A 22,541-nucleotide genomic window follows, 5' to 3' on the forward strand; every position below is an offset into this window, starting at 1 on the left:
CGCCTCGTATATATTACCTAGTACATCGGCGAATGTAAGCAAACTGATCCTCTTCGTTCATTAACTCACAAGAAGGTTTCATTAACAGAAGAATAAGCTGCAGAACACTAGGTTTATGACAGTACCTTTTGTGCTCGAGAGAATTTCGCTCTCAGCTTAACAGAGACAGGATCAGGTCAACGAACCTGTCCCCGTCGGCCATTTTCCATTGTTCTATCGTAAGAGTGCCATAGTCAGTCAGTTAATCTTACAGATGCCAAGTAGCAGCAAATCAGATTATTTGAAACGTCGTTTGTAAATACATGTCGTCGTACTAAGGATGTAGTAAAATGACGACTTTGGTGCTTCTACTTGCTAGCAGATTCGTCTTGCGACCTGTCTGTTTACACTATCGACTACTCTGTAGATTGGCAAGAAACGTATGCAGTGAAGGCAAACATAACGCACACTACATAGAGTACTTTCTTTTTTTTCTGTGCATCGTTGCGAATCGACAGCAGGCTTTTAATTTGATCTGAACGTATGTTTATACACGGGATTACTTCTGCGGGAGGCTCGTTAAAAAATTCTAGCGCCAACATGCAGAGTTCGACATGGCTCCCTAAATAAGTTGGTATACTGATGTGTTATTTATTACGTCTTATTTTATTATTGTGTCCATAACGTCTTACTAATATATTTAGATTTCCCTGATTCGCTGCAACCAAATTCAAGAATGGTTTCTTTAACAAAGACCATTCCCATTTGCTTACACGTTCTAGTCCGATCGACATCACGCTGCATTTGTTATTAGCTTCTCCTGTGGTTACTGAAGGTCTGATTTCCTGGGCCCACTGAATACTAGATTAATAATTATAGACATAGGACGCCTTCCTTCATAACATATTTTCTTGCCTTTTGGCAATGAAATACTTTTTAACACTGTTGTACCTTCTTCATAGCTGACCTATTTCATTCTGGGAATCATACAAACATAACAAATGTGCTGAAGTGGTGAACATTTCATACCTATGAGACTATTGTCGTTATTTTGGACCTGTACTGTATGAAATTAGCATAAAATTATCCCATGTTATATTTTATTAGTTTACACGCAGTTTCCCTGAAAAATATAGTCTATGATTGGCGAAAGAGCAATTCTTTTTGGAGAGCCTATGCAATACTGTTCGAGTTTGGAGGAATACCAAATGGACAGTAGCGTGAATGGGAATCTGGATTGGAAAGGGAGATGTGGTAGGGCAGAGTGTGCTCTGTGCCAGGGTGGCGTAGTGGTCAACGCATCTGCCTAAAGAGCAGGCAGCCGGGCTCGAATCCCAGCATTGGTAGAAACTGTTATCCGTCCCTTCAGTCTGCACAAATACCTCACTGTAAATGTCTGGGACTGTTTGAAACAGCGGGTGAAACTTAGTAATCAACATCCCCGTAATTTGTTAGATCTATGGGATTTAATTTTCAGTGGGTGGCATAAAATGTACACTCCTGGAAATGGAAAAAAGAACACATTGACACCGGTGTGTCAGACCCACCATACTTGCTCCGGACACTGCGAGAGGGCTGTACAAGCAATGATCACACGCACGGCACAGCGGACACACCAGGAACCGCGGTGTTGGCCGTCGAATGGCGCTAGCTGCGCAGCATTTGTGCACCGCCGCCGTTAGTGTCAGCCAGTTTGCCGTGGCATACGGAGCTCCATCGCAGTCTTTAACACTGGTAGCATGCCGCGACAGCGTGGACGTGAACCGTATGTGCAGTTGACGGACTTTGAGCGAGGGCGTATAGTGGGCATGCGGGAGGCCGGGTGGACGTACCGCCGAATTGCTCAACACGTGGGGCGTGAGGTCTCCACAGTACATCGACGTTGTCGCCAGTGGTCGGCGGAAGGTGCACGTGCCCGTCGACCTGGGACCGGACCGCAGCGACCCACGGATGCACGCCAAGACCGTAGGATCCTACGCAGTGCCGTAGGGGACCGCACCGCCACTTCCCAGCAAATTAGGGACACTGTTGCTCCTGGGGTATCGGCGAGGACCATTCGCAACCGTCTCCATGAAGCTGGGCTACGGTCCCGCACACCGTTAGGCCGTCTTCCGCTCACGCCCCAACATCGTGCAGCCCGCCTCCAGTGGTGTCGCGACAGGCGTGAATGGAGGGACGAATGGAGACGTGTCGTCTTCAGCGATGAGAGTCGCTTCTGCCTTGGTGCCAATGATGGTCGTATGCGTGTTTGGCGCCGTGCAGGTGAGCGCCACAATCAGGACTGCATACGACCGAGGCACACAGGGCCAACACCCGGCATCATGGTGTGGGGAGCGATCTCCTACACCTGCCGTACACCACTGGTGATCGTCGAGGGGACACTGAATAGTGCACGGTACATCCAAACCGTCATCGAACCCATCGTTCTACCATTCCTAGACCGGCAAGGGAACCTGCTGTTCCAACAGGACAATGCACGTCCGCATGTATCCCGTGCCACCCAACGTGCTCTAGAAGGTGTAAGTCAACTACCCTGGCCAGCAAGATCTCCGGATCTGTCCCCCATTGAGCATGTTTGGGACTGGATGAAGCGTCGTCTCACGCGGTCTGCACGTCCAGCACGAACGCTGGTCCAACTGAGGCGCCAGGTGGAAATGGCATGGCAAGCCGTTCCACAGGACTACATCCAGCATCTCTACGATCGTCTCCATGGGAGAATAGCAGCCTGCATTGCTGCGAAAGGTGGATATACACTGTACTAATGCCGACATTGTGCATGCTCTGTTGCCTGTGTCTATGTGCCTGTGGTTCTGTCAGTGTGACCATGTGATGTATCTGACCCCAGGAATGTGTCAATAAAGTTTCCCCTTCCTGGGACAATGAATTCACGGTGTTCTTATTTCAATTTCCAGGAGTGTATATTGCATATCGGAAGAAACTTGTGGACACTCCTCGCCATACTGAGGCACCATCAACGTTAGAGGCGGTGTTACACGGATTAGCGTGATCTCTCTTGGGAGTGACTAATCTTTTGTCCGGGATGTTCGTATTCAATAGTAACTGGCAAAATTAAAGCGGAAAAAAAAGTTATGTGAATTGCATTCTTGGGTTGTTAGCGTAAAATATAACACAGGGCCAGCATTCAAGGAGAAGAATATTGTAAATCTTCCAAAACCATCGTCAAATTGGTCAATCAGTTTTAACATCCAAGATAATCATTTTCTTCTCGTTGTGAGGCGTTTTTGTGCAGACATGCCAAATGAATTGCAAAATTGCAACGATCATAATGTTGTAATTACGATCGTCTGTTTCGCTGTATTCCACTCCACACAAATCGAGAACATACCGTATCCTGGAAAGGAAAAAACGTTTTGACCTCAAAATTTCACACTTTTCTTCTCTATTCTAGCGCAGAAAGTGAGCTTTTCTTTTTCTGACTGTTGAATTCCAGTCAACACATGAAGCACAGAGGAATACATCTGCGGTATAAAAAATATTGACGTTCTTCAGGAGCTACTAAAATGCTCTGAATGTAGTGTCACCAAAACACAACAGGTCTTGTTCTAATCTAAGTTGCGGGAATTGGGGACAGATATTGGCCTGATATACTAAAGCCATGTTTATATTTCGCCGATGAGAGAGGAAGTGAGTGTCCTAGTAATTCCCAACGGTCTCTGTTCGTTAGTGTGTCACGCTGGTCTCTTTCCTGAAACTTGGAGACTGTTTCCGTACTATTCCGTGAAAGTTCGCATCGGCCTTGACTGCAAGACAACATTGAAACAGCCGCTGCGCAGAAAGTGCCACGGGGCAGACAAACACCCTAAGTAATACAGTAATTGCTAAAGCAACGGAATTTCCCGTAGCGGTCTTCGATTGTGTTGGTTTGTGCGTAAGGGGCGCTCAGCGACGAGATAGTCAGCGCCCATACGAAAACTAGTAGAAACAAATGTGGTTAAAACTTAGAAAATACGATGGATGGGTGGATTTGCAGGTAGAATTGCTGGACTCTGTCATTTCTTGGTGGCGATGATAGATACCAATTCCAGAATAGTTCCAGCTCTTTATCCATCCATCCGAGGCACTGGAAAGCGTCAGGAAAAGCCTCCCTCGGAACTAGCACAATACACAACTTTTACATGAGCAGTTGATAATTTGGTAGCTCGTCGCCGACTAACTCTTGGTTCCACCTTTTTATCAATGCCAACCACATTTTGCGTGCGCTACAAAGTTCCGTTCTATAGGAGAACCACAACGCCTTTTACATATAAAATAACTAAAAACCCTAAGTGAAGGTCAGCAGTTTACATAACTGTAACCTAACATATTAAACAAAACATAACATTTGCAGATATTGACATTTCTACAAAAAATTATTTAAACAAACTTGTTCAACCTCAAAGATAACCAAAGAGATTATGTGGGAGAGGCAAAACATATTTGCTCATATTACAGAGATTACACTTCATTACAGTGTCGAATTAATCATACACTAATTACAGAAGTTCAACGATGGGATGTTGAACAAAACAGAAAGGTAAGTGAATCAACAATAGGTATGTAGTGTGTAAGCTATGGTGTTACAGGTGCCTCTTGAAACATCAAACATTTCAACTACCTTGGTTGTGGAAACAACCACCACACGAACACCAAGAATTTGCCCCCTTTCGTATACACTTAATTCCGACATAATGCACTTACGGCTCCACAGAATACTGTTCTGACCACGACTGACACTTGAAACTTATTGAGGACATAGCGCAAGTGCCGTCAATACAACAGAGCAACCTACAGGCTTTGCTAGCATCTGCATTTATATTCAAGCGTGTATTTCTTGCAGTTTTTCCATAGTTTTGTCCATTCCCTGTACGCTACTCACTACAACATTCACAAAAGAAATTTTTCTTTTCTTCCAGGGAGATGCGACTTCTCTACAGGTAACGCATCGGGTTGACGAAGAACGAAAGGAGAAACAGAAGCCCTGAAATGCGGGCATCTTCTACCACAGTCCTCTGCGTCAGGTGACACACGCACGCACACACAGGCGTAGCCATTGCGCCCATGTTGCCCCGTTGCGCAGAGGATGGCAGGAGTGCGGTCAGATTCCGCTGCAGAGCGGAAGACGAGGAATGCCTCTCGGGGCGCGGCGCTGGTTCTGCTGATCTCAGCCGTCTTTCCGGCGGCCACTGTTGCCAACAGCCCTCCCAGGTTCCTCACGGACGGCCAGGCAGAAATAGTGCTCAGGTTGAAGGAAGGCCCAGAGACACCTGTAGGTATGTAATAAGCACTGACATTTCCACTGAACTGACCACTGCACCACATTTTATTTTTATCAGGTGACAGAAGTTAGACTTTTTTGCAGACGATTAATCAGCCAATCCTGTATTCAAGGATCCTAGTAGAGGTTGGTTACCTTTGCCTACCCGTGACCTGTGCTGAAGTTTCAACTGTGTATCTGTGTCGTATCGATGGCCAAGATGAGCGGAAATTAGACAGGATGGCTCATAACCTATTCCTCGCGAATTGCAAAAAGGGAACAGTCGAGCTCGATGTACAGATCACCATCAACACTGCATACGCCCTCACACTTAGGTTTGGTGATCAGGAACCGTACGCCAGGACCTCTTCTTCCCCTGCGGGCCGTAAAACCAGAGACGAAAATATTTTGCACCACCAGGATTCCAACCGGCTACCTCTGGGTCGAGCGTGGTGATGGAAACAGCTGAGTGAAAACAATGATTCACTCGGCTGTTGGAAACCAATCGACTCATTCGCTTGTAGCCTTACGTTTCGGTTGAATTATTATTCATTTATTTCCTTCGAGTGAAACAAGTCTGCGGAAGCAACTAAATGAAAACAACTGATACAGTCAGTTCTAGTTTTTCGTACTGCGGGAACTAATCATTCTTTATTTCCGAGTGAAACTGTCAGTTCATAAATGTATTCCTTCTTTCAACTGAAACAAGGCTTTTGGTGTTTTAATTGACTGCGCTATCCATTCAATCTTCTGCATGAAAACAGTCTGTAGTACTTCCACTGGTCAAACTAAAGCAGAGGTATACAATGGGGATACACATATCCCAAGAGTGAGGATACACCTACCCCAGGGGGACGTGTAAACAACTCAGAGAGTACGCCAAAGTTTACTTGTTAATTTAATTACAAACTAAATATTCATCTATTCATCATTTACAACTGATTACTACATTGCTGCAGATTAAGTTGTGCTGGATGCAATTACCCCTTACTAATTAAACTGATATATCGTTCTGATACAAACTTGAGCGTAAAACGTAAAAGTTCCTTTATCCTTATATTAAGCAAAGAGAAATATTGCAAAATTTAAATGACAGTTTGCACTTCGTTTATTGAAAAGGTGTGACGATCTCCATAAATTAAAACTCAATGGAATGTAAACCTCAAATACTTATTTAACCATTTATCTGTGTGGAAGGTAAACATATTGTGCAGAAAATTACGTCACCGGCTAAAAACGTACATATCACACTCATACAAACAAACATGTTTATAGTTCACAGACTACGAAAAGTCGCAAGTATACCGTATTTCATGTGTATAAAGAAATACCATTCACTCATTGGTACTTCAATTTCACGTATCTCTAGACAACACTGTAATAAGTCTGTAACCAAATTCGCACCCCTCTGGACCGCTGGGAGCGACAATTGGACTCCACTGACCCAAGTAGCAAGAACAGTCGATCGTTTTGTTTTTAAATTATTGTTGACTGGACTTTGTTATCGTTTTGGAGTGTTTTTAATCATTATTGTTGACAGCACTTATCGTTCCAACACCGGCTTTTTATTTACTATCAGTAAGTAACTTACAGTTAAGATTTTCGTCCTTGTTTGTGAATACTACGTTTACTTAATATTGAACTTCGTGACTGGATCAAAATGTCAAAACGTTCAGTTGCGTGGTAATGTGACAAATTTTACGACTACATAAAAAGTGATTTTGGAGATAAATTACTTGCAACATACGTTATACAGTACCTGGAAGGATGATTCCTATTCTGAAACTATATTGATTAAAGAATTTCGAAGAAAATTAATTAACAATGATAAATATTTCTCGCAAAAAATACAGGGTGTATCAAAAAGAATCATCCCATTTTCCACGTCTATATTTTTGAAACTAACAAACATATACCATGAATTTTGTTTTTGGACGAACGGGAAACTCAAAAAAAATTTTTTCGTACCTTTTCATAGGTGTTCAATATGCCCCGTTGAAATTCATGGCATATGTCAACGTGGTATTCAAATTGTTCCCACACTGCAGCGACCATTTCTCGAGTTACAGCTTCCATAGTTGCTGTTATGCGATGTCAGTTCATTCATTGTTGTTGGTAACGGAGGCACATAAACTGAGTCTTTTATAAACACCCACAAGAAATAATCACATGCAGTTAGGTCCGATGACCTTGGAGGCCAGTAATGTAAGGCTGAATCATTTGGTCCACTGCGACAGATCCATCGTTCAGCAATCCTTTGATTTAAAAATTCCCACACTTCCAGATGCCAATGTGGCGGTACCACATCCTGTTCGGAAATGAATTCGTTCGACCCAGTCTCCAACTGTGGGAAAAGAAATTTCTCAAACATTTCGAGATTAGTGCTTCCTGTAACAGTGTTCTCGGCGAAGAAAAATGGACCACACACCATTTCCCATGAAACTGCACGAAACACATTAAATTTTGGAGAGTCTCTCTTATGTTGTACAGCTTCGTGTGGTATAATATTCTCATATTATGACGGGTTGCCCTCCCATTTAAATGGAATGTTGCCTCGTCACCAAACACTAAGCGTGGAAGAAAACCGTCGTCCTCCATCTTGCCAAGAACTAAATTACATAACTCCACACATTGTGATTTGTCGCCTTCACGGAGAACTGGCAGTAGATGAATTTAGTGTGGTTTCATATGTAAACGTTGACGCAACGCACGCCAGACGGACATTGGGGGCATGTTGAGCTGTCGAGCTGCACGGTGAACGGATTTCTGCGGACTCTACGTCAAACTACGGCGGATACTAAAACTGAAGGCGCACACTGCTGCTGCCTAGCGGGAACCATGTAAAGCTCTTTCCGACAGTACGTTGTCCACGCATATATCTCAAATAACATAATAGTTATAATTTTTTTTTAAATCGGAAGATTCTTTTTGCTACACCCTGTATTTCTAATAACTGGCAGTATATGCCAGTAAAGCAAGAGATTAAGTCATCAAATAATTAAACACTATTGTATTCTACGTGTTGTCTGTTAATGTCACATCAGCATTTACCGAAAGAGTGGTTTCAAACCAGTTGGAACAGAGAGACAAAGCTTTAATAAATTTAAATAAAAAAGTGATTATTCATTTATTTAAATATTAATTTGCACCTTAACACCATCAATTTTCGACTGAAACCACCGGAGAGTGAATGAAAAACATTATTATAGTTGATGTGGCCGTAGAGATTAGTATCATGCAGTTTTTTCATTTGACTGAAAAAAGCATTAACACAGAAGACAGTATATGATGTTACCGTTAGAGTTACTCACTGATTTCCACACGGGGGCTATACGTAAACTTTGAATAAATACAGTTTATTCATGTTTGTACTATCAACAATCCCACGACCAATCAATATAAAAATCCCACGACCAATCAATATAGTGCACCAACATATAATAATTCTAAGTTCATGGGTATCCATATTGATGAAACATTAAACTGAAACAACCATACAGAAGACATGCTAAAACGTTTACTATCTGGTACTACAGCTCTCGTCGTCGCAGATGAATCGCTGGGACCACAATTAACACCGACAGGTACTGTGAGACTCTGAAAAAACTCAAACGGGTGATTCAGAACCGGAGAAGAGGAATGTAGAGCAAGGGCATACACATTCTCCATGACAACGCTCGTCCACACATCGTTCGGCAAACAGTTGCTCTCCTGCAATGGTTTCAGTGGAACATAATCACCCACCCATGCTATAGTCCTGACTTGGCGCCCAGTGACTGTCCCCTGTTCCCTAGGTTAAAAGAACATTTGTCCGGAAAGCGATTAGCTCCGACGACGAGGTGAAAGAAGAGGTTCATAACTATCTGAACAGCATGGCGGCGAGCTGGTATGACACGGGCATACAAAAACAGTCACAACTTCTACAAAAATGCATCGACAGAAATGGTGATTATGTCGAAAAGTACGTAAGTGTTTAAGCTGTAAACTGAGGTAAACCATTGTAGAAATAAACAGGTCTATGTACTTATAAAAAAATAGGAGATCTTACTTTTGGGATTACCCTCGTAAAACAAGGGTAATGGCGATATCAGTGTGACTGTGGTGTCGAGTCATTGTAAATTTGCAGCACAATAATACAGACAGTTTATGGTCTCACTGCATCCGTGAAATTGTAAGAAATTATGTAATGCTAAAGAAATTAAATATTCGGTCTAATATAATACCTACAAAATCTCTGGGACACTTTATAAGATCTCAACAGTGCAGAGATATGAGTCCTGTGGAGAGAAAAGATGAACAACACAGATGCACTTTAGAAATCAATAAAATGTATGTATCGCAAATAAGCAGTTAATGCTCAGCAAAGAGTGCAATTTTATGTTTTCAAATGCAAGTTATGCGTTATAGACTATGGAGATAGATTGTGGCGCCTGCGTCACTTCCGCCTTAAACCGGTCGTGAACTTGTCGCACGCGTTTCATTCAGTACGTTTACCCGCGACACATGTTCTGAAAGACGAAAACCGAATTTCGAAAACTGCTTTTCCCTGTCGTGTTTACGTGTTGAAGTCTAAAGCGGCTTTGTTAGGCCAGTTAAACATGGCGCCTTTGTCAGCACAGTCACTATTTCTCTTCAGATAGACGAGGTGTAATCAGCGTCAGTCTATTGTTTCTACTTACCCTTCGCTGTTCAAAAACCCACATCGTCCATAATAGCCGAGAATTTTTATAAACAACATGAAATCTGACAGCCCAAGCATGTTTCGAAAACGGGGTTGCGTTTACGTGTGAGCGAAAATCGATTGCGGACCTGGGAAACCGGCAACCAGAAGCAGATTTCCAGAATCGATTTCGAAGTGTTTACATGAGCACCCAGAAGCGGTATTGTAAAATCGGTTTACAAAATCCGGTTTTGCGAGCCACATGTAAACAGGGTGATTAAGTAAAAGCATACCACAATGTCAACAGAGACCTATCCGTTTGATGGTGGTGCTAAAATAGTCGGAAACGTTAGCAGCTTATCTGCCTCCGCCATATTCACTTACTTTCTTTATTTCACTTCAATAACGAAGAGTAACAATGAAACATGAAACTTGCAAATTATTATCATTTTCATTGCACCAACAACGAGTATTAGATAGAAAACTGAAACTTAGCCCTGTTTTCGTTTTACAAAGGTTTTCACCCATAAAGAAGACATTTATTGCCAATGTATGTATAAATCACAAAAATTAAACAATACAATAAAATATTGTTCAATGCTCAGGTTATACTATTTCAGTAATTTTGGTAAAGAAAATTAGTCACGAAGGCGAGGCCTGTAAGCGCTTGGAGGGAAAAATAATCCCACAATTCAGAGAATCTGAAGTCATTAGTTGGTCCAAAGACTCCAGAGTTTTTCAGAGACAAGCTATTTCCTAAAATGTTGACGGTGACGAGAAGATCGTCTTGCAGATTTTAAAACGTCTATTCAGTTTGTTAGAAAATAACAGCACAAAATTATAATTAGACGCAGGCCGGCGTCGCCGAGCGGTTCTAGGCGCTACAGTCTGGAACCGCAAAACCTCTACGGCGCAGGTTCGAATCCTGCCTCGGGCATGGATGTGTGTGATGTCCTTAGGTTAGTTAGGTTTAAGTAGTTCTAGGGGACTGATGACCTCAGAAGTTAAGTCCCATAGTGCTCAGAGCCATTTTTATAATTAGACTGTTGATAAGCTGTTGTTATGTTATGAAAATCTTGGCTGTCGAATTGTCTCTGAAATACACTTCCTTCATATTCACATCGACTTTTTCAGTCAAAATTGCGCCACATGGCGAGTGGTTTGTTTAGAATATTGTAACCATGGACAAGAGATACGCACGGATGCGGTCTGCGATTTTGCCAGACTACAGCTGGACTATTACTAGTGATGCTCCAGATGTAATTTATAAGTAGGGCACAGATTTGAAGATTTTAACCATGAGGAATCTAAAGAGGGCTAAATCGCACGTTAGGGACACATCAGGTATACCTATTTTTTGAAGTTCGGAAGGTATAAGAAATATGGTGCCATTGAAATCAACACTGCGTCTAATTCATTATCGTTTTGTGAATATGTGATACGCCACTGCGCTGGAACAAACCCAGCCAGCCCTTACTTAAATGACGTCCGATAATAGAGAGGTATTTTAAAGGAACACATTGGTGACACTTGTATCGATTTATGTTTGTAGTTACGTATTAAAGTTCCATGGTGTGTTGACTAGCACTGTGTAGTGCACTTGAAGTTGTACTGCAACACTGTCTGGATAACATGCAGGAGGTATACTAATACTACACAGGTCCGATAGTGCATACATTTTATTTAGCTTAAGACCGTGCAGACCAGTTGCAACCTCACACACTGAACCTATTAATTGAACTGACTGTCAAAGATCTTGCACATGGTCTCAGTCGACCGCCAGCGATATTCTTTGTATTCGCAGAGTTCCCACAGAGCCTTCCACACTCCCCCACTCACCCATAGTGTGGAGCACTATGAGGGAAGGTGCGTCGAGTGTGGATACAGTGAAGTAATCTGGAGATTTTATGGTTGTTCGGGCACTGTATGGATGCGACGGATGTGTTGTCGTCAGTTTCAGGAGCGACAGAGAGAGGTGATATACGCCGTACGGAGATGCACCAGCACACAGCGTGGGCAACCGAAGCGTGTGTGCGCCATGGCGTCAGAAGTTGGGTATGACACGAGGACTTGGCCAGGGCCTGGTGACGCCGGTTCCGATGCTTGACACGAAAGGTGCAAGTATGGCGCCATAACTGTGAGGACACCATCGGCAGAGAAATGGGAGGTGAGAGAGGTGGTATTGGTGACGTGTGGCAACTTAACTGGTTTGCATAAATGACTGACGATGGAGACATCTGTGGTCTGTTGGTCCAAATGTTGTCCCTCAGCGAGAAGGTTGTTGTCAATCAGCTTGATGTTCAGGTCTTCAGGGAGGAAGTTGTGGACATCAAGTTACAAGTTCAGAGGTGCATCTGCAGTAGTGTGAGACTTGTTGGATGAAGTAGTGGGGCGAGTTTGGCGACTATCTTTGTCGAATAAAGATTCTTGCAGTGTCCACACCAGCTTAAGACAATTAATAGGCACTCTTGTAGGTTTTGCATTTAGCAAAATGTCAAAGATATGGTTGTCCCTTCGAAGTACGTTATGGGAGAGCCCCAGTCTGGGTGTTATATGCTGGTAATTCTGTGTTGTCATGTAACATCATGAACTCACAATCTTTGAAAACCTTGTGAATGAAAACCTTAGATGCTGAGTGAAGAAAGGGAGAAGTACACGGAGGTGAGTGATATGTTGCTTAACTCGTGGGACTAGATTTGGCAGGTCTGGAGGCAAAATCCAAGATGCTTGGAGCACAAAGTCCTTCGGCAGCAATAGCACTATACCACATAGAATTTCAGCAGGTGAGGCTCCAAGATCGTATTTATGAGCTGTACGGACTCCCAGAAGTACCCACCATAATGCCTCTGCACAGAGTCTGCTGTGGCACATGTGAGTTACTTTTAACATGTGGTGCCACCACACAACAATCCTGCTGCACTGTGAGTGACAGGTTGTCGTTCTGAATCGCTGGGAGCCAACCATATTGCACAGTTCAAAGAAGAGGGCAGACTCGGACTCCCGACCCTGTTTGGTTGTGATAGACATGGGACAGCCGAAGCGCGAAATCCAGTTGTCAGTAAAAGCTTTGGTGGTGGACTTGGCTATTATATCCTTAATTGGTACTGCTTGAGCATGACATGAAACTCTGCTCTTTTGGCACAGGATGCATGTACCAGTTCAAAGCTTACTATACTTCATCACATTAGGCTATGTGAAATAGTCCATTATCAGGCATGTAGTCGGATGTTCGCTGGGGTGTGCCAAGTTACGTAATTGGTCGAAGATGATGTTGCAGAACAGGTGGGGAACAAGAGTACTTGACCAGTTTTGTGAAACGTCACGGAGGATCGGACAGGTTGCATCCAGGTTAAGACAAAGTTTGATCTGAAGGTTCGTGGAGGGGTCATGGAGAAGAGCTTGTAACTGCTGATATTGCTGTTGCACTTCAGCAAATTTTTCATACTCAAACTGAGATGACATGGCATCGATGTGCGAGAAATAATCTGTCATGATGTTTTCCAAACTTTTCACATGCCATTTGTTGGTGGTGAACTGTGCAATGTTATCAAAGTGCTGAAACCGTTGGGAGTAAGTGCTCTTTGTCGGGTTTTGAATAGAGTCAACCAGTAGATGGTGGTTCGTGAAAATAATCAGAGGATGTCCTCTGATGTCTTGGCGGAAGTAACATACTGCTTCGTAGATTGCTAGTAGCTTCAGTCATACACTGGCCACTTGAACTGTTATGTCGAGAGCTTGCTGTTGAACACCCACCACCTCTTGTTGCAGGGAAAAGCCAATAGCAGTCACTCACGTCAGCCGTTACGATGAGTTGGGTGTCATGGAGGGGGTGCACCAAAGTAATGGCTCAGATGAGGCAGTCTTTAATGCATTCGAAAGCCTACAGCATTTCTGACATCGACGTGAGTTTGCATTTGCTGGTGGCATTCTTGACAGTGAGGTCTCGAATGAATGGCGCCTGAAGGGCAGCTGGCTGTGGAAGGTTCCTTCAACAAAAATTTATCATGCCTAAAAACCGATGTAGTTCTTGGTAGTTCTGCAGTGGCAAAAGTTGATGAATGGTCTCTGTACGATGTGGTGTATTGCGAATGCCAGAGTCATTTACTACATGACCAAGGAAAATGACTTCCTTTTGTTAGAGTTGCCATTTCTCTTCTTTGATCACAATTCCGCTCTCAGAGAGCATCTCGAGAACATGTTTAAGATGCGAGTTATGGGAGTCATCGACCAGTGAGAAAATTAGGACCATATCCAAATGGGCACAACAGAATGGAAACTTGAATGGTAGGGCACCAATAAAGCGCTTCCATGTTTGACCAGTGTTCTTAAGCCCATGTGGCATAAACATAAAGAAGCCAAACGTGTGGTAACAACAGTTCTATGAATATTGCCTGGACACATAGAGATTTGCACATATGCTGTCTTGCAGTCAGTGACACTGAGCACAGAGTTTTCTGCCAAATAATGAGTGAAATCCTGAATGTTCAGAACAGGGTAGCTGTCTACTATACTGCGAACATTGAGAACTATGTACTCACCACACAACCTGATAGATCCATCTTTATCGTTTTTGGAAACCAATTAGGTGGGTTATACCTAGGAACTAAGATGCCAGCTTGAAGGAGTTCGTCTACCATGGCCTTAGCAAACTAGAGTAAACCTAGTGGTAGTCTACATAGTCTGTGACACACCAGGGGACAGGGTACAGTGATGGTTTTATGAACCACTCCATTTTTAATGTGGCACTGCACAAACGGGTCTTTCGGGGGAAGGGCTCGAAGACAGGTTATGGAGTAGACGAGTAGAAAGTGCAGTACTGACCTTTGCAGTTATAGGTGGAGATGGTGCTGTCGGTGTGTCCACAGATGACAGAAGGGATTTGGAGACAGTACAGTATAGGGTCAGCAGAGGCAGACAAAATAGCTTTCTGAATTGCTGCTGTGCTGCTTGGAGTTTCTTCTTGATGGTATGAATTCTGTGTCAGAGACTATCTTTATCATGTCACAGGTGGAAGTTCGTGATGCACATATTGAAGTAGAGCTGTTGTACTCGTTGAATACGATAAGTGATGTGGAGGCAGTCCTGAAAGAAACAATGGACATCAGGCATTCCCTGAGTGACGGGAACAGCTGCATAAAGTAGGCCGCACTGTTGTCCCGAGCCACTAAGGGGCTGTCGTCAGCCACGCCTGTGGCAAAATGGTCACTAGCCATGTGAATCAAAACAAAGCCAAACAGAAGTGACAGAGGAAGTCTCCGCCAAGTACTGGCTGACCTACATCTGCAGCTATAAATGTCCAGGTGAAAACACAGCCAAAACTGGAGCCCAAGTGCTGATCTGAGACCCCTGAACTTGGATTATTGAGTTTTTTGCTGCACGAAGCTGGATGGATAGGCTGGCTGGCATCGGGTATGACAAAGATGGCAGTGAAGTATTGACTTCTGAGCTGACTAAGTAGAGCTTCTGAGTCGACTAGGTAGTGCTGGCCACTGATGCAGTCAAATATGAAGTCTGTTGTCACTACAGGAAAGAGGTGGTTGGGGGGTCTATGTCACTTATATATCCCGTGTGGTTCTCTGTGCCTGGTTAGAGCTGTGCATTGAATTTGGGAAGTCTCATATTGAATTACAGTTGTGAACAGATTCACCAAAGTGTTTGAAGTACCAGCAAAAGTGACTCTGCGCAGGCATTATTGCAGCACGGTTGGTGGGGTTGTGCATAGGCATGGGTGCAGTGTTGTAGATGGGTGTACAGGCGTTTGTTGTGCTGGTGCGAAAGTCATCTCTCTGGCCAGAAGTGGTGATGTCAGGGCCGTTGGAGGTTGGGTGAGGTTGGCTTGGATTGTGGTTGATGGAGGTCAGTTAAGCTCCCACTGTGGTTGCAAGTCATGTTCGACACCTTTGTTGTCAGCGTTGTTAATACATTGTTGATGGTGAATGATGGAAAATATTCCATCCATATGTTTGAGTCATTCATCTAATGGCTCCTGCTCGTGAACGACCATGGCCAGTTGCATTTGGGGGGCAGCTTGATGACCCACAATGTCCATAGTCCATATCAGGTATGAAGTGTATATCAGTTTTATTGCGTGACTGACGCCAGCTGTGACCGAGTCCCATATTTTAGCACTTTGTCATAGATGGCACAGTGTAACTTCCTGTAGGGAGTGGGTTTGGAGATGGAGGAGTGCTGTTATTGCAGTGTCGTTTTTATTGTCAGTGTTTGGGAAGAGAGTGATGTCACCCATTTGACTAAGCAGTGTTACGAAATTTCAGGTATAACTAACTACATCATTCTTTGCATAAATGCTGTCCATAATGGAAAACCAAAGGATTGGCTGATCTGGCCGAAAAGGTAGCAGCTTAAGATGAGTCCCTAGTCCAGTGAGTTGCCACAGAGACATCCATGGAGGAAGAACAGCTGTTCAGTTAGGCTCCTACATGGTGTGACTTCATGCACAATAGGTTAATTGGAAGAAAATGCAGCTGGATGCATATGACCCGAAGTGAATGAACTTAGATGCCGTGCAGATGGCGGCTACAGTACAAATCTAACTTGTTGGATCAATGTCGCTTGGAGGCATCTCGGCTTCCGAGTGAAATGTAGCCCACTCCAAAATCACAGGTTGCTTAACGCACTCGGTTGTTCAGCAGAATTGTTTATTTTTGGAGGACTGTCGTGAAGAGTGTCACTTTCACTTTTGGTAACTTCAGCTGCATGAAGGATGTTGGCCATTCCTCCAGGTACCATAGCATGAGAACTGCTGTCAGAAAGTGTGAATTGCACTATACAATGGGGGTACCGTGGCAGCATTGTAATCACACAATAACAACAAAAGTTCTAAACTAAACACGAACTTGGACATCATAGGTCACCAGTGTATGTGGATAATGCTATGATGTGTGGATAATATGCAGGAGATGTACTATTACTACACAGAACCAATAGAACAACTTTTTATTTAGCTTAAGACCATGCAAGCTACATACCACCACACACATAGAAACCATTAAGCGAAATAAGTGTCAAAGATAATGCACGTGGTAGCCGTTGACCACCAGCAATGTTCTTTGTGGTCGCGGAGTTCCCACAAAGTATAATTTTGTCATGGCTAATCAAAATCGTCAGAAATTGGTCTTTCCCGGCAGTGGATTGGAGAAAACGTCAATTTCACAACTGATAGGAGAGTAATTTTTTCATCAGGCTTGTCAAAAACAAGTAAACAAACATAGGTTATTTTTATCAGTCATTTTTACTACCATCATCTTAGTGTTTGTTTTAATTTTAGGCAAGCCACGATGAAAAGTCATATTCCCTTCAACACAAGGATTCTGCAGCTCAGATTAGGAGCGTCGCTAGGAAGAAGAACAAATCATAGATTCAACCATTAATTTCCTCTACCACAAATAAAGCAGTGGACAGCTTTAATCAAACCATGTGTGATGTTTTTGTGTAGGCTAATGACCCATGAACTTCTCTAATTATCCTGTTGTTGGAGACTGTACTGCTCGTATGTTAAAATCGGGAGCAACACTGAAATAATTTTATCTCAGTGTCATGCATTACAACTACCTTGCCCATGACCAACACCATCTAGCAGAGGAAGTCAGAAATAATTTTCCTGTGGTTAACAGCTACATTCCTTCTGTTAAGGAAGTATTTCTCAAAGCTCCTACCCACAATCAGTCTTTTAATGAAATAGCCTTCTAGTGAATGAGCTTTTACTCAAAAAGCCAAGACAGCATTAAGAATAACAATAATGTCGCATCCTTGGCGTTTTAAAGGGATCGGTTCCAACATCTACGTGTTGATTTATTGATCCATTTTCATCTACAGCTGCACAATGTGCAAGAGATATTAGGATTTTTTTGTTAATATTAACAGTTTTACATATAATATACCTTTGTACATGATAACACACATTAATATATCAATTGAATCGGTAATTGTAAAAACAACACGTCCACTTTTTGGCAAAAATTAGATATATGCAGAGAAGTCTTCAGGATACTTAGATGCAGCATCAATGCAAAAATCACACTTGTCCTACACATGTTAATGCTTTTACGGGCATAGAGTTTTTCGTGTTCTTTGCAGTAACAACATGAGTCTAGGACTTATGTTATTGTTGCAAGAAATGGCAGATGGCAGCACCAAACGAACATACTCGGATCTTGTTTCATGTAGTGAATAGAATGCATGCGTTATGGCAGCACATCTGACGCCTTTGATCTTGTTACCTGTGTGCATTGTTGCAGCAGCTGCATATACACTGTCGTTTAGATTTGTTTATAGAACAACTTTCTTTGGATTATCTAAGAACAATGTCGAAGAAGAGAGGTGCGCAACTGGAACTATATAAAAGAAATGTCATAAAAACTGCCAGAACGAAGGGAATTGGTTACGTGAATCACAGTGGAAGAGAAATTAATGCTGTAAAAATAGGACCTGACTGTGGGTAAGTTCAAAGGCTATGTGAATTAATCTCTTGTCTGTGTATTTTTTACTTCTTAGAGGTTCCCATCTGTTCTAAGTTTTATGGTATGTAAATATCATATGTATAATTTACTCTACCAATAAAAAATAATTGATTTTACGTAAATAATTTTTTTTGCAACTCTTTTACATTTCCTGACATTGGTATTCGTGTATTAATATGTTTCAGATGTAAGAAACTGTGTTTCAAGAGGATCTCTGAACATGAACAGATAGATATATTCACGAAATGTCACTATTTTGAGAGTAAGAACACACAAGATGGTTACCTTGCAGGGATGATCGAAAAAGATGACGTGGTACACAGGAGACCCCGGAAAAGTGATGGCCAGCCTAAGCCAAGAGAACTAAATTATCGATATCACGTGGTAACTGGAGATGCTGGACGGGTCGAAGTGCGCAAAAAGGCATTTTGTAGCATTTTTGGCATTACAAATGAACGTGTGCGACGAATTTGTAACTGTGTGAAAAATAATGTTCGCCCCTGTGACAGTAGAGGATGTACTGCTTCAACCAATGCAACACCACAGGAAGTCCTATCCATAATTGAGGAACATATTATAACATTCCCTACGAACATCTCACATTATTGAAGCAAAGAAATGTATTACTTAAATCCCGAATTATCTGTAAAAAGTATGTAGGAACTGTTCATGAAGCTATATCCTCATACCAGAGTGTCATATGGAATTTATTTAAGGGTTTTCAATGAGCGTTTTAACTTACGCTTTGAGCGGCCGCAAATCTATACTTGCTGCTCTTGTGACTCACTTTCAGTGAAGATTAAGAGTCCATCATTGAACGATACTGCAAAGCGTGTGGCTGTAGCGGAACTCATGGTACATAAAAGAAGAAGCAAAAAATTCTATTTAAAGATGGATGCTGTTAAGGAGAAGCGTGCAGAAAATGAATATGTGGTAGCATTGTATTTCGATTATATTCAAAATCTGCAGTTGCCTAAGCTCCCAGTACAGGAAGATTTTTATTTACGGCAAATTAACGTTAATGCATTCCGTATTACAGACCTAAAGAGCAACAAATCCAAGGTATATCTGTAACACGAAGGTACTGCCCACAAAGGACCTAACGAAGTATGCTCATTTTTGGTTGATTACATCAACACAGAGATACCTGATAGTGTTACTGAATTACACCTGTTCTCGGAAGGGTGCCCTGCGCAAAATAAGTACAACACAGTGGTTAGGGTAATGAACTGCCTTGTAAGTTCTGGCAGTTTCAAAGATGTATTTCATCATTTTCCTCTGCGTGGCCATTCATTTTTACCACGTGATCCTACATTTGCTTCCATTAAGCGGGTAATAAGAAGAAAAGACAGAATATATTCTTTGTATGAGTATGTTCAATGTATGGTGACATCATCCAAAAAAACAAAATATTAATGTAAAGCTTGTTACCACCAAAGAGATTTTGGGTTACAAAAAATGGTGGCCCAAATTTTAAAAGTGATTCTGTTTGTCCACCGACGGTTATGGGACGAATGTGGACAAAAGCTGTAAAGTGAAATTCACAGTGTCCTCATTTATGAGCTTCCATCACAGTGAAATGTTTCCAGGTAAAGTTCAATGTTACTATTATATTGATGGTCTCGTAAAACACCGCTTTTCATTGCGACATTCATTACAGACAGAACCAAAGTTGCCTGCAGAAATTGCATATAATAACAAAGTTGCAATCAATGTCAAAAAATTGAAAGATGTGGGACAATTAATGCAATATATTCCCGATGAGCACAAAGCCTTGACTGAGTGGGCTTCTGTGGACATTCATAATAAATTTTTGGTGTAAAATAACCTGTATAGTGTTGTGTTAATCCTTCATTGTCCTGTTAGATGAAATAAGAAATTTGATTCCTAATGTCATGATTTACATTGTCATGTCTTTAGTCTTTCCACACAGTGTGTACATACATTAACAATAGTTTTCAATTTCTCCGTGAAACAATATTAGACAATGTACAAGTAATATTGTATATTAAATTTATACAATAAAGTAATTTTTGATAACATAAACAATTGTTGAAGTTAAAATGTCAGTCCAAAACGTTCATCCGTACAATTAAAAAAAATCGTTCATGCAAAGTTATTACATTTAAAGTACTTTGTTTTATTGTTAAAGCTTACCTAACATATACGGTCAATATTAAAATTAATAGATTTATCCTACTGTCTATTATTTAGCCTGTATATGGTTTTTTACTTCTCCTGAAAAATTTACTTTTTTGGACTAATGTTGTTTTTACAATTACTGATTCAATTAATGATGAATACTTAAATAAATGTTGTTACGCTATATACAGAGAGATAACATACAAATGTTCTTCTGAATGAGACTACATTGGGTAAATGCACAAAAATTTAGTTTTGTAGGTATTCATTTACTGTGTAAAAGCAGTGATCAACCAAGTACGACTTCAGTTTAGATTTGAAGTGACCAATGTTTTGTATGTGTTTAATGGTATCTGGTAAGGCATTGTATAGTTTGATACTAGGACGGATAAAGCTGTTCTGAAATAACTTTGTGTTGGCGCTTTGAACATGTACATCCCATTTTTGTCTTGTATCATAGCTGTGTATTGTGTGATTTTGAGTGATGAGTGGTCTTTTTGTATGTAAGTTTTGCTTTAAATACATTATATTTTCAAGTATATATATGAAAGGAAGTGGCATGATCAACCTGTTTTGAAACAATGGTCTACATTATTTGCGATTATCTACCCATTCCATTATTCTCATCATTTTTTTTTTAATTTTGAATGTTTTGATGGCATCTCCAGAATTTCCCCAGAACATAATCCCATACCGGAGGTGAGAGTGTACAACTGCATAATATACACACTGAAGGGTGTTATAGCTGATACAATCTTTTAATGTACGCAGCACAAAACAAGAAGTGCTTAATTTTTTGTTCATTTGCTCAATATGTGCTTTCCATTTCAAGTTGCCCTGTAGATGAAGTCCAAGAAATTTGGTACAGGCTGTTTTGGCAATTGTCTGTTCGTGTAACTCTAGATTGGGTGATATCAGATTTTTTGTTTGTGCTGTGTGTGTATCCTTAGCTACAGTTTTTTCAGTGTTTATTATTAGGTCATTGTCATCAAAGCAACATGTTAGCCTGTCAGTGGTTTCTTTTATGTTTTTTACAAGAGTTTCTTCTGAGTTTCCTGTAATTAGAACACTTGTATCATCAGCAAATTGAAATATTTTACTGCTGTCATTGCTTATGTGTAGGTCATTTACATTGAGTAAGAACAGAACAGGACCCATTACTGATCCTTGTGGCACTCCATATTTAACTTTTAAACGATTATAACACTTGTAAATTCTTGTCTTACTCACAGTAGATTCGCCAAAAGACACAGTCAGTATTTCGAAAGCAGTGCTGCGCTTTCTTAAGTTTTTCAAGCAAAATTTAATGCAGATTCTCTGAGCCATCCTTTTGGAAGTAAAAATTCACAGAGCAGTCGAAAACACGTATAACCTTTCCAACTGTCAACAGTTAACTAAATACTGGTCGCACAGTTTTAGTAGCTCCACTCTGGTCGGCAGAAATCGGTTGACTTCGTTCCATTCAGGAATGTTTACGTTTGTTGCCAACAAAAGGTACCGTTGTGACTACTGTGTTTATCCGTGTGCGTTGTTGCGCGAAGTGAGTGATATTATTTATAGAAATGAGCGTCTCGCTATAAACTTTAGTGTCACTTCTGTGACACATTGATTCATTACAACTGCTGCTCTGGGAAAAGGAGGCGGGACTTGTCTCAGCAACCAACGTGCGACGAGCCGATCACGAGCTCCCGTTCCCAACATCGTCTGCCCAGAGTCAAGTAAAAGTTTGCAATCAGCACTCAGAACAGCTGAAAATGCAAACATACATTAGGAAAAGGTGTACCGACATGACAAAAAATTCAAAATCGGATGTATAAATCTCACAACATTAAAAAAAATTGCCATTACTTTCTGATCACACCTCGTAGTGATGGAATGAATACGGTACCATTGGAGCTAAATAATTCACAAATTTTCAATGGAAATAACCTTTCTTGTATAGCATCAAATTTCTTACACTTTGCACTGCTGAAAGGCATAAGTATCAAAAAAATCTGCAAAACTTTAGGATTCAACCTAATAATTT

At 41.6% G+C, this 22,541-nt stretch overlaps 1 protein-coding gene across 1 annotated transcript in view; it reads left to right on the forward strand.

The window, feature by feature from the left end:
• LOC124794990 (cadherin-23) overlaps window positions 1-22,541 on the forward strand; it is a 479,297-nt gene that overhangs the window by 204,672 nt on the left and 252,084 nt on the right. Inside the window, exon 3 of the mRNA XM_047258737.1 lies at window positions 4,893-5,249. Within this exon, the coding sequence (XP_047114693.1) occupies window positions 5,060-5,249 (190 nt within the window). The 5' untranslated portion in view covers window positions 4,893-5,059. The remainder of the gene's footprint in view (window positions 1-4,892; window positions 5,250-22,541) is intronic.

Source organism: Schistocerca piceifrons, chromosome 4, assembly GCF_021461385.2.
Source record: "Schistocerca piceifrons isolate TAMUIC-IGC-003096 chromosome 4, iqSchPice1.1, whole genome shotgun sequence".
Lineage (NCBI taxonomy): Eukaryota > Metazoa > Arthropoda > Insecta > Orthoptera > Acrididae > Schistocerca > Schistocerca piceifrons.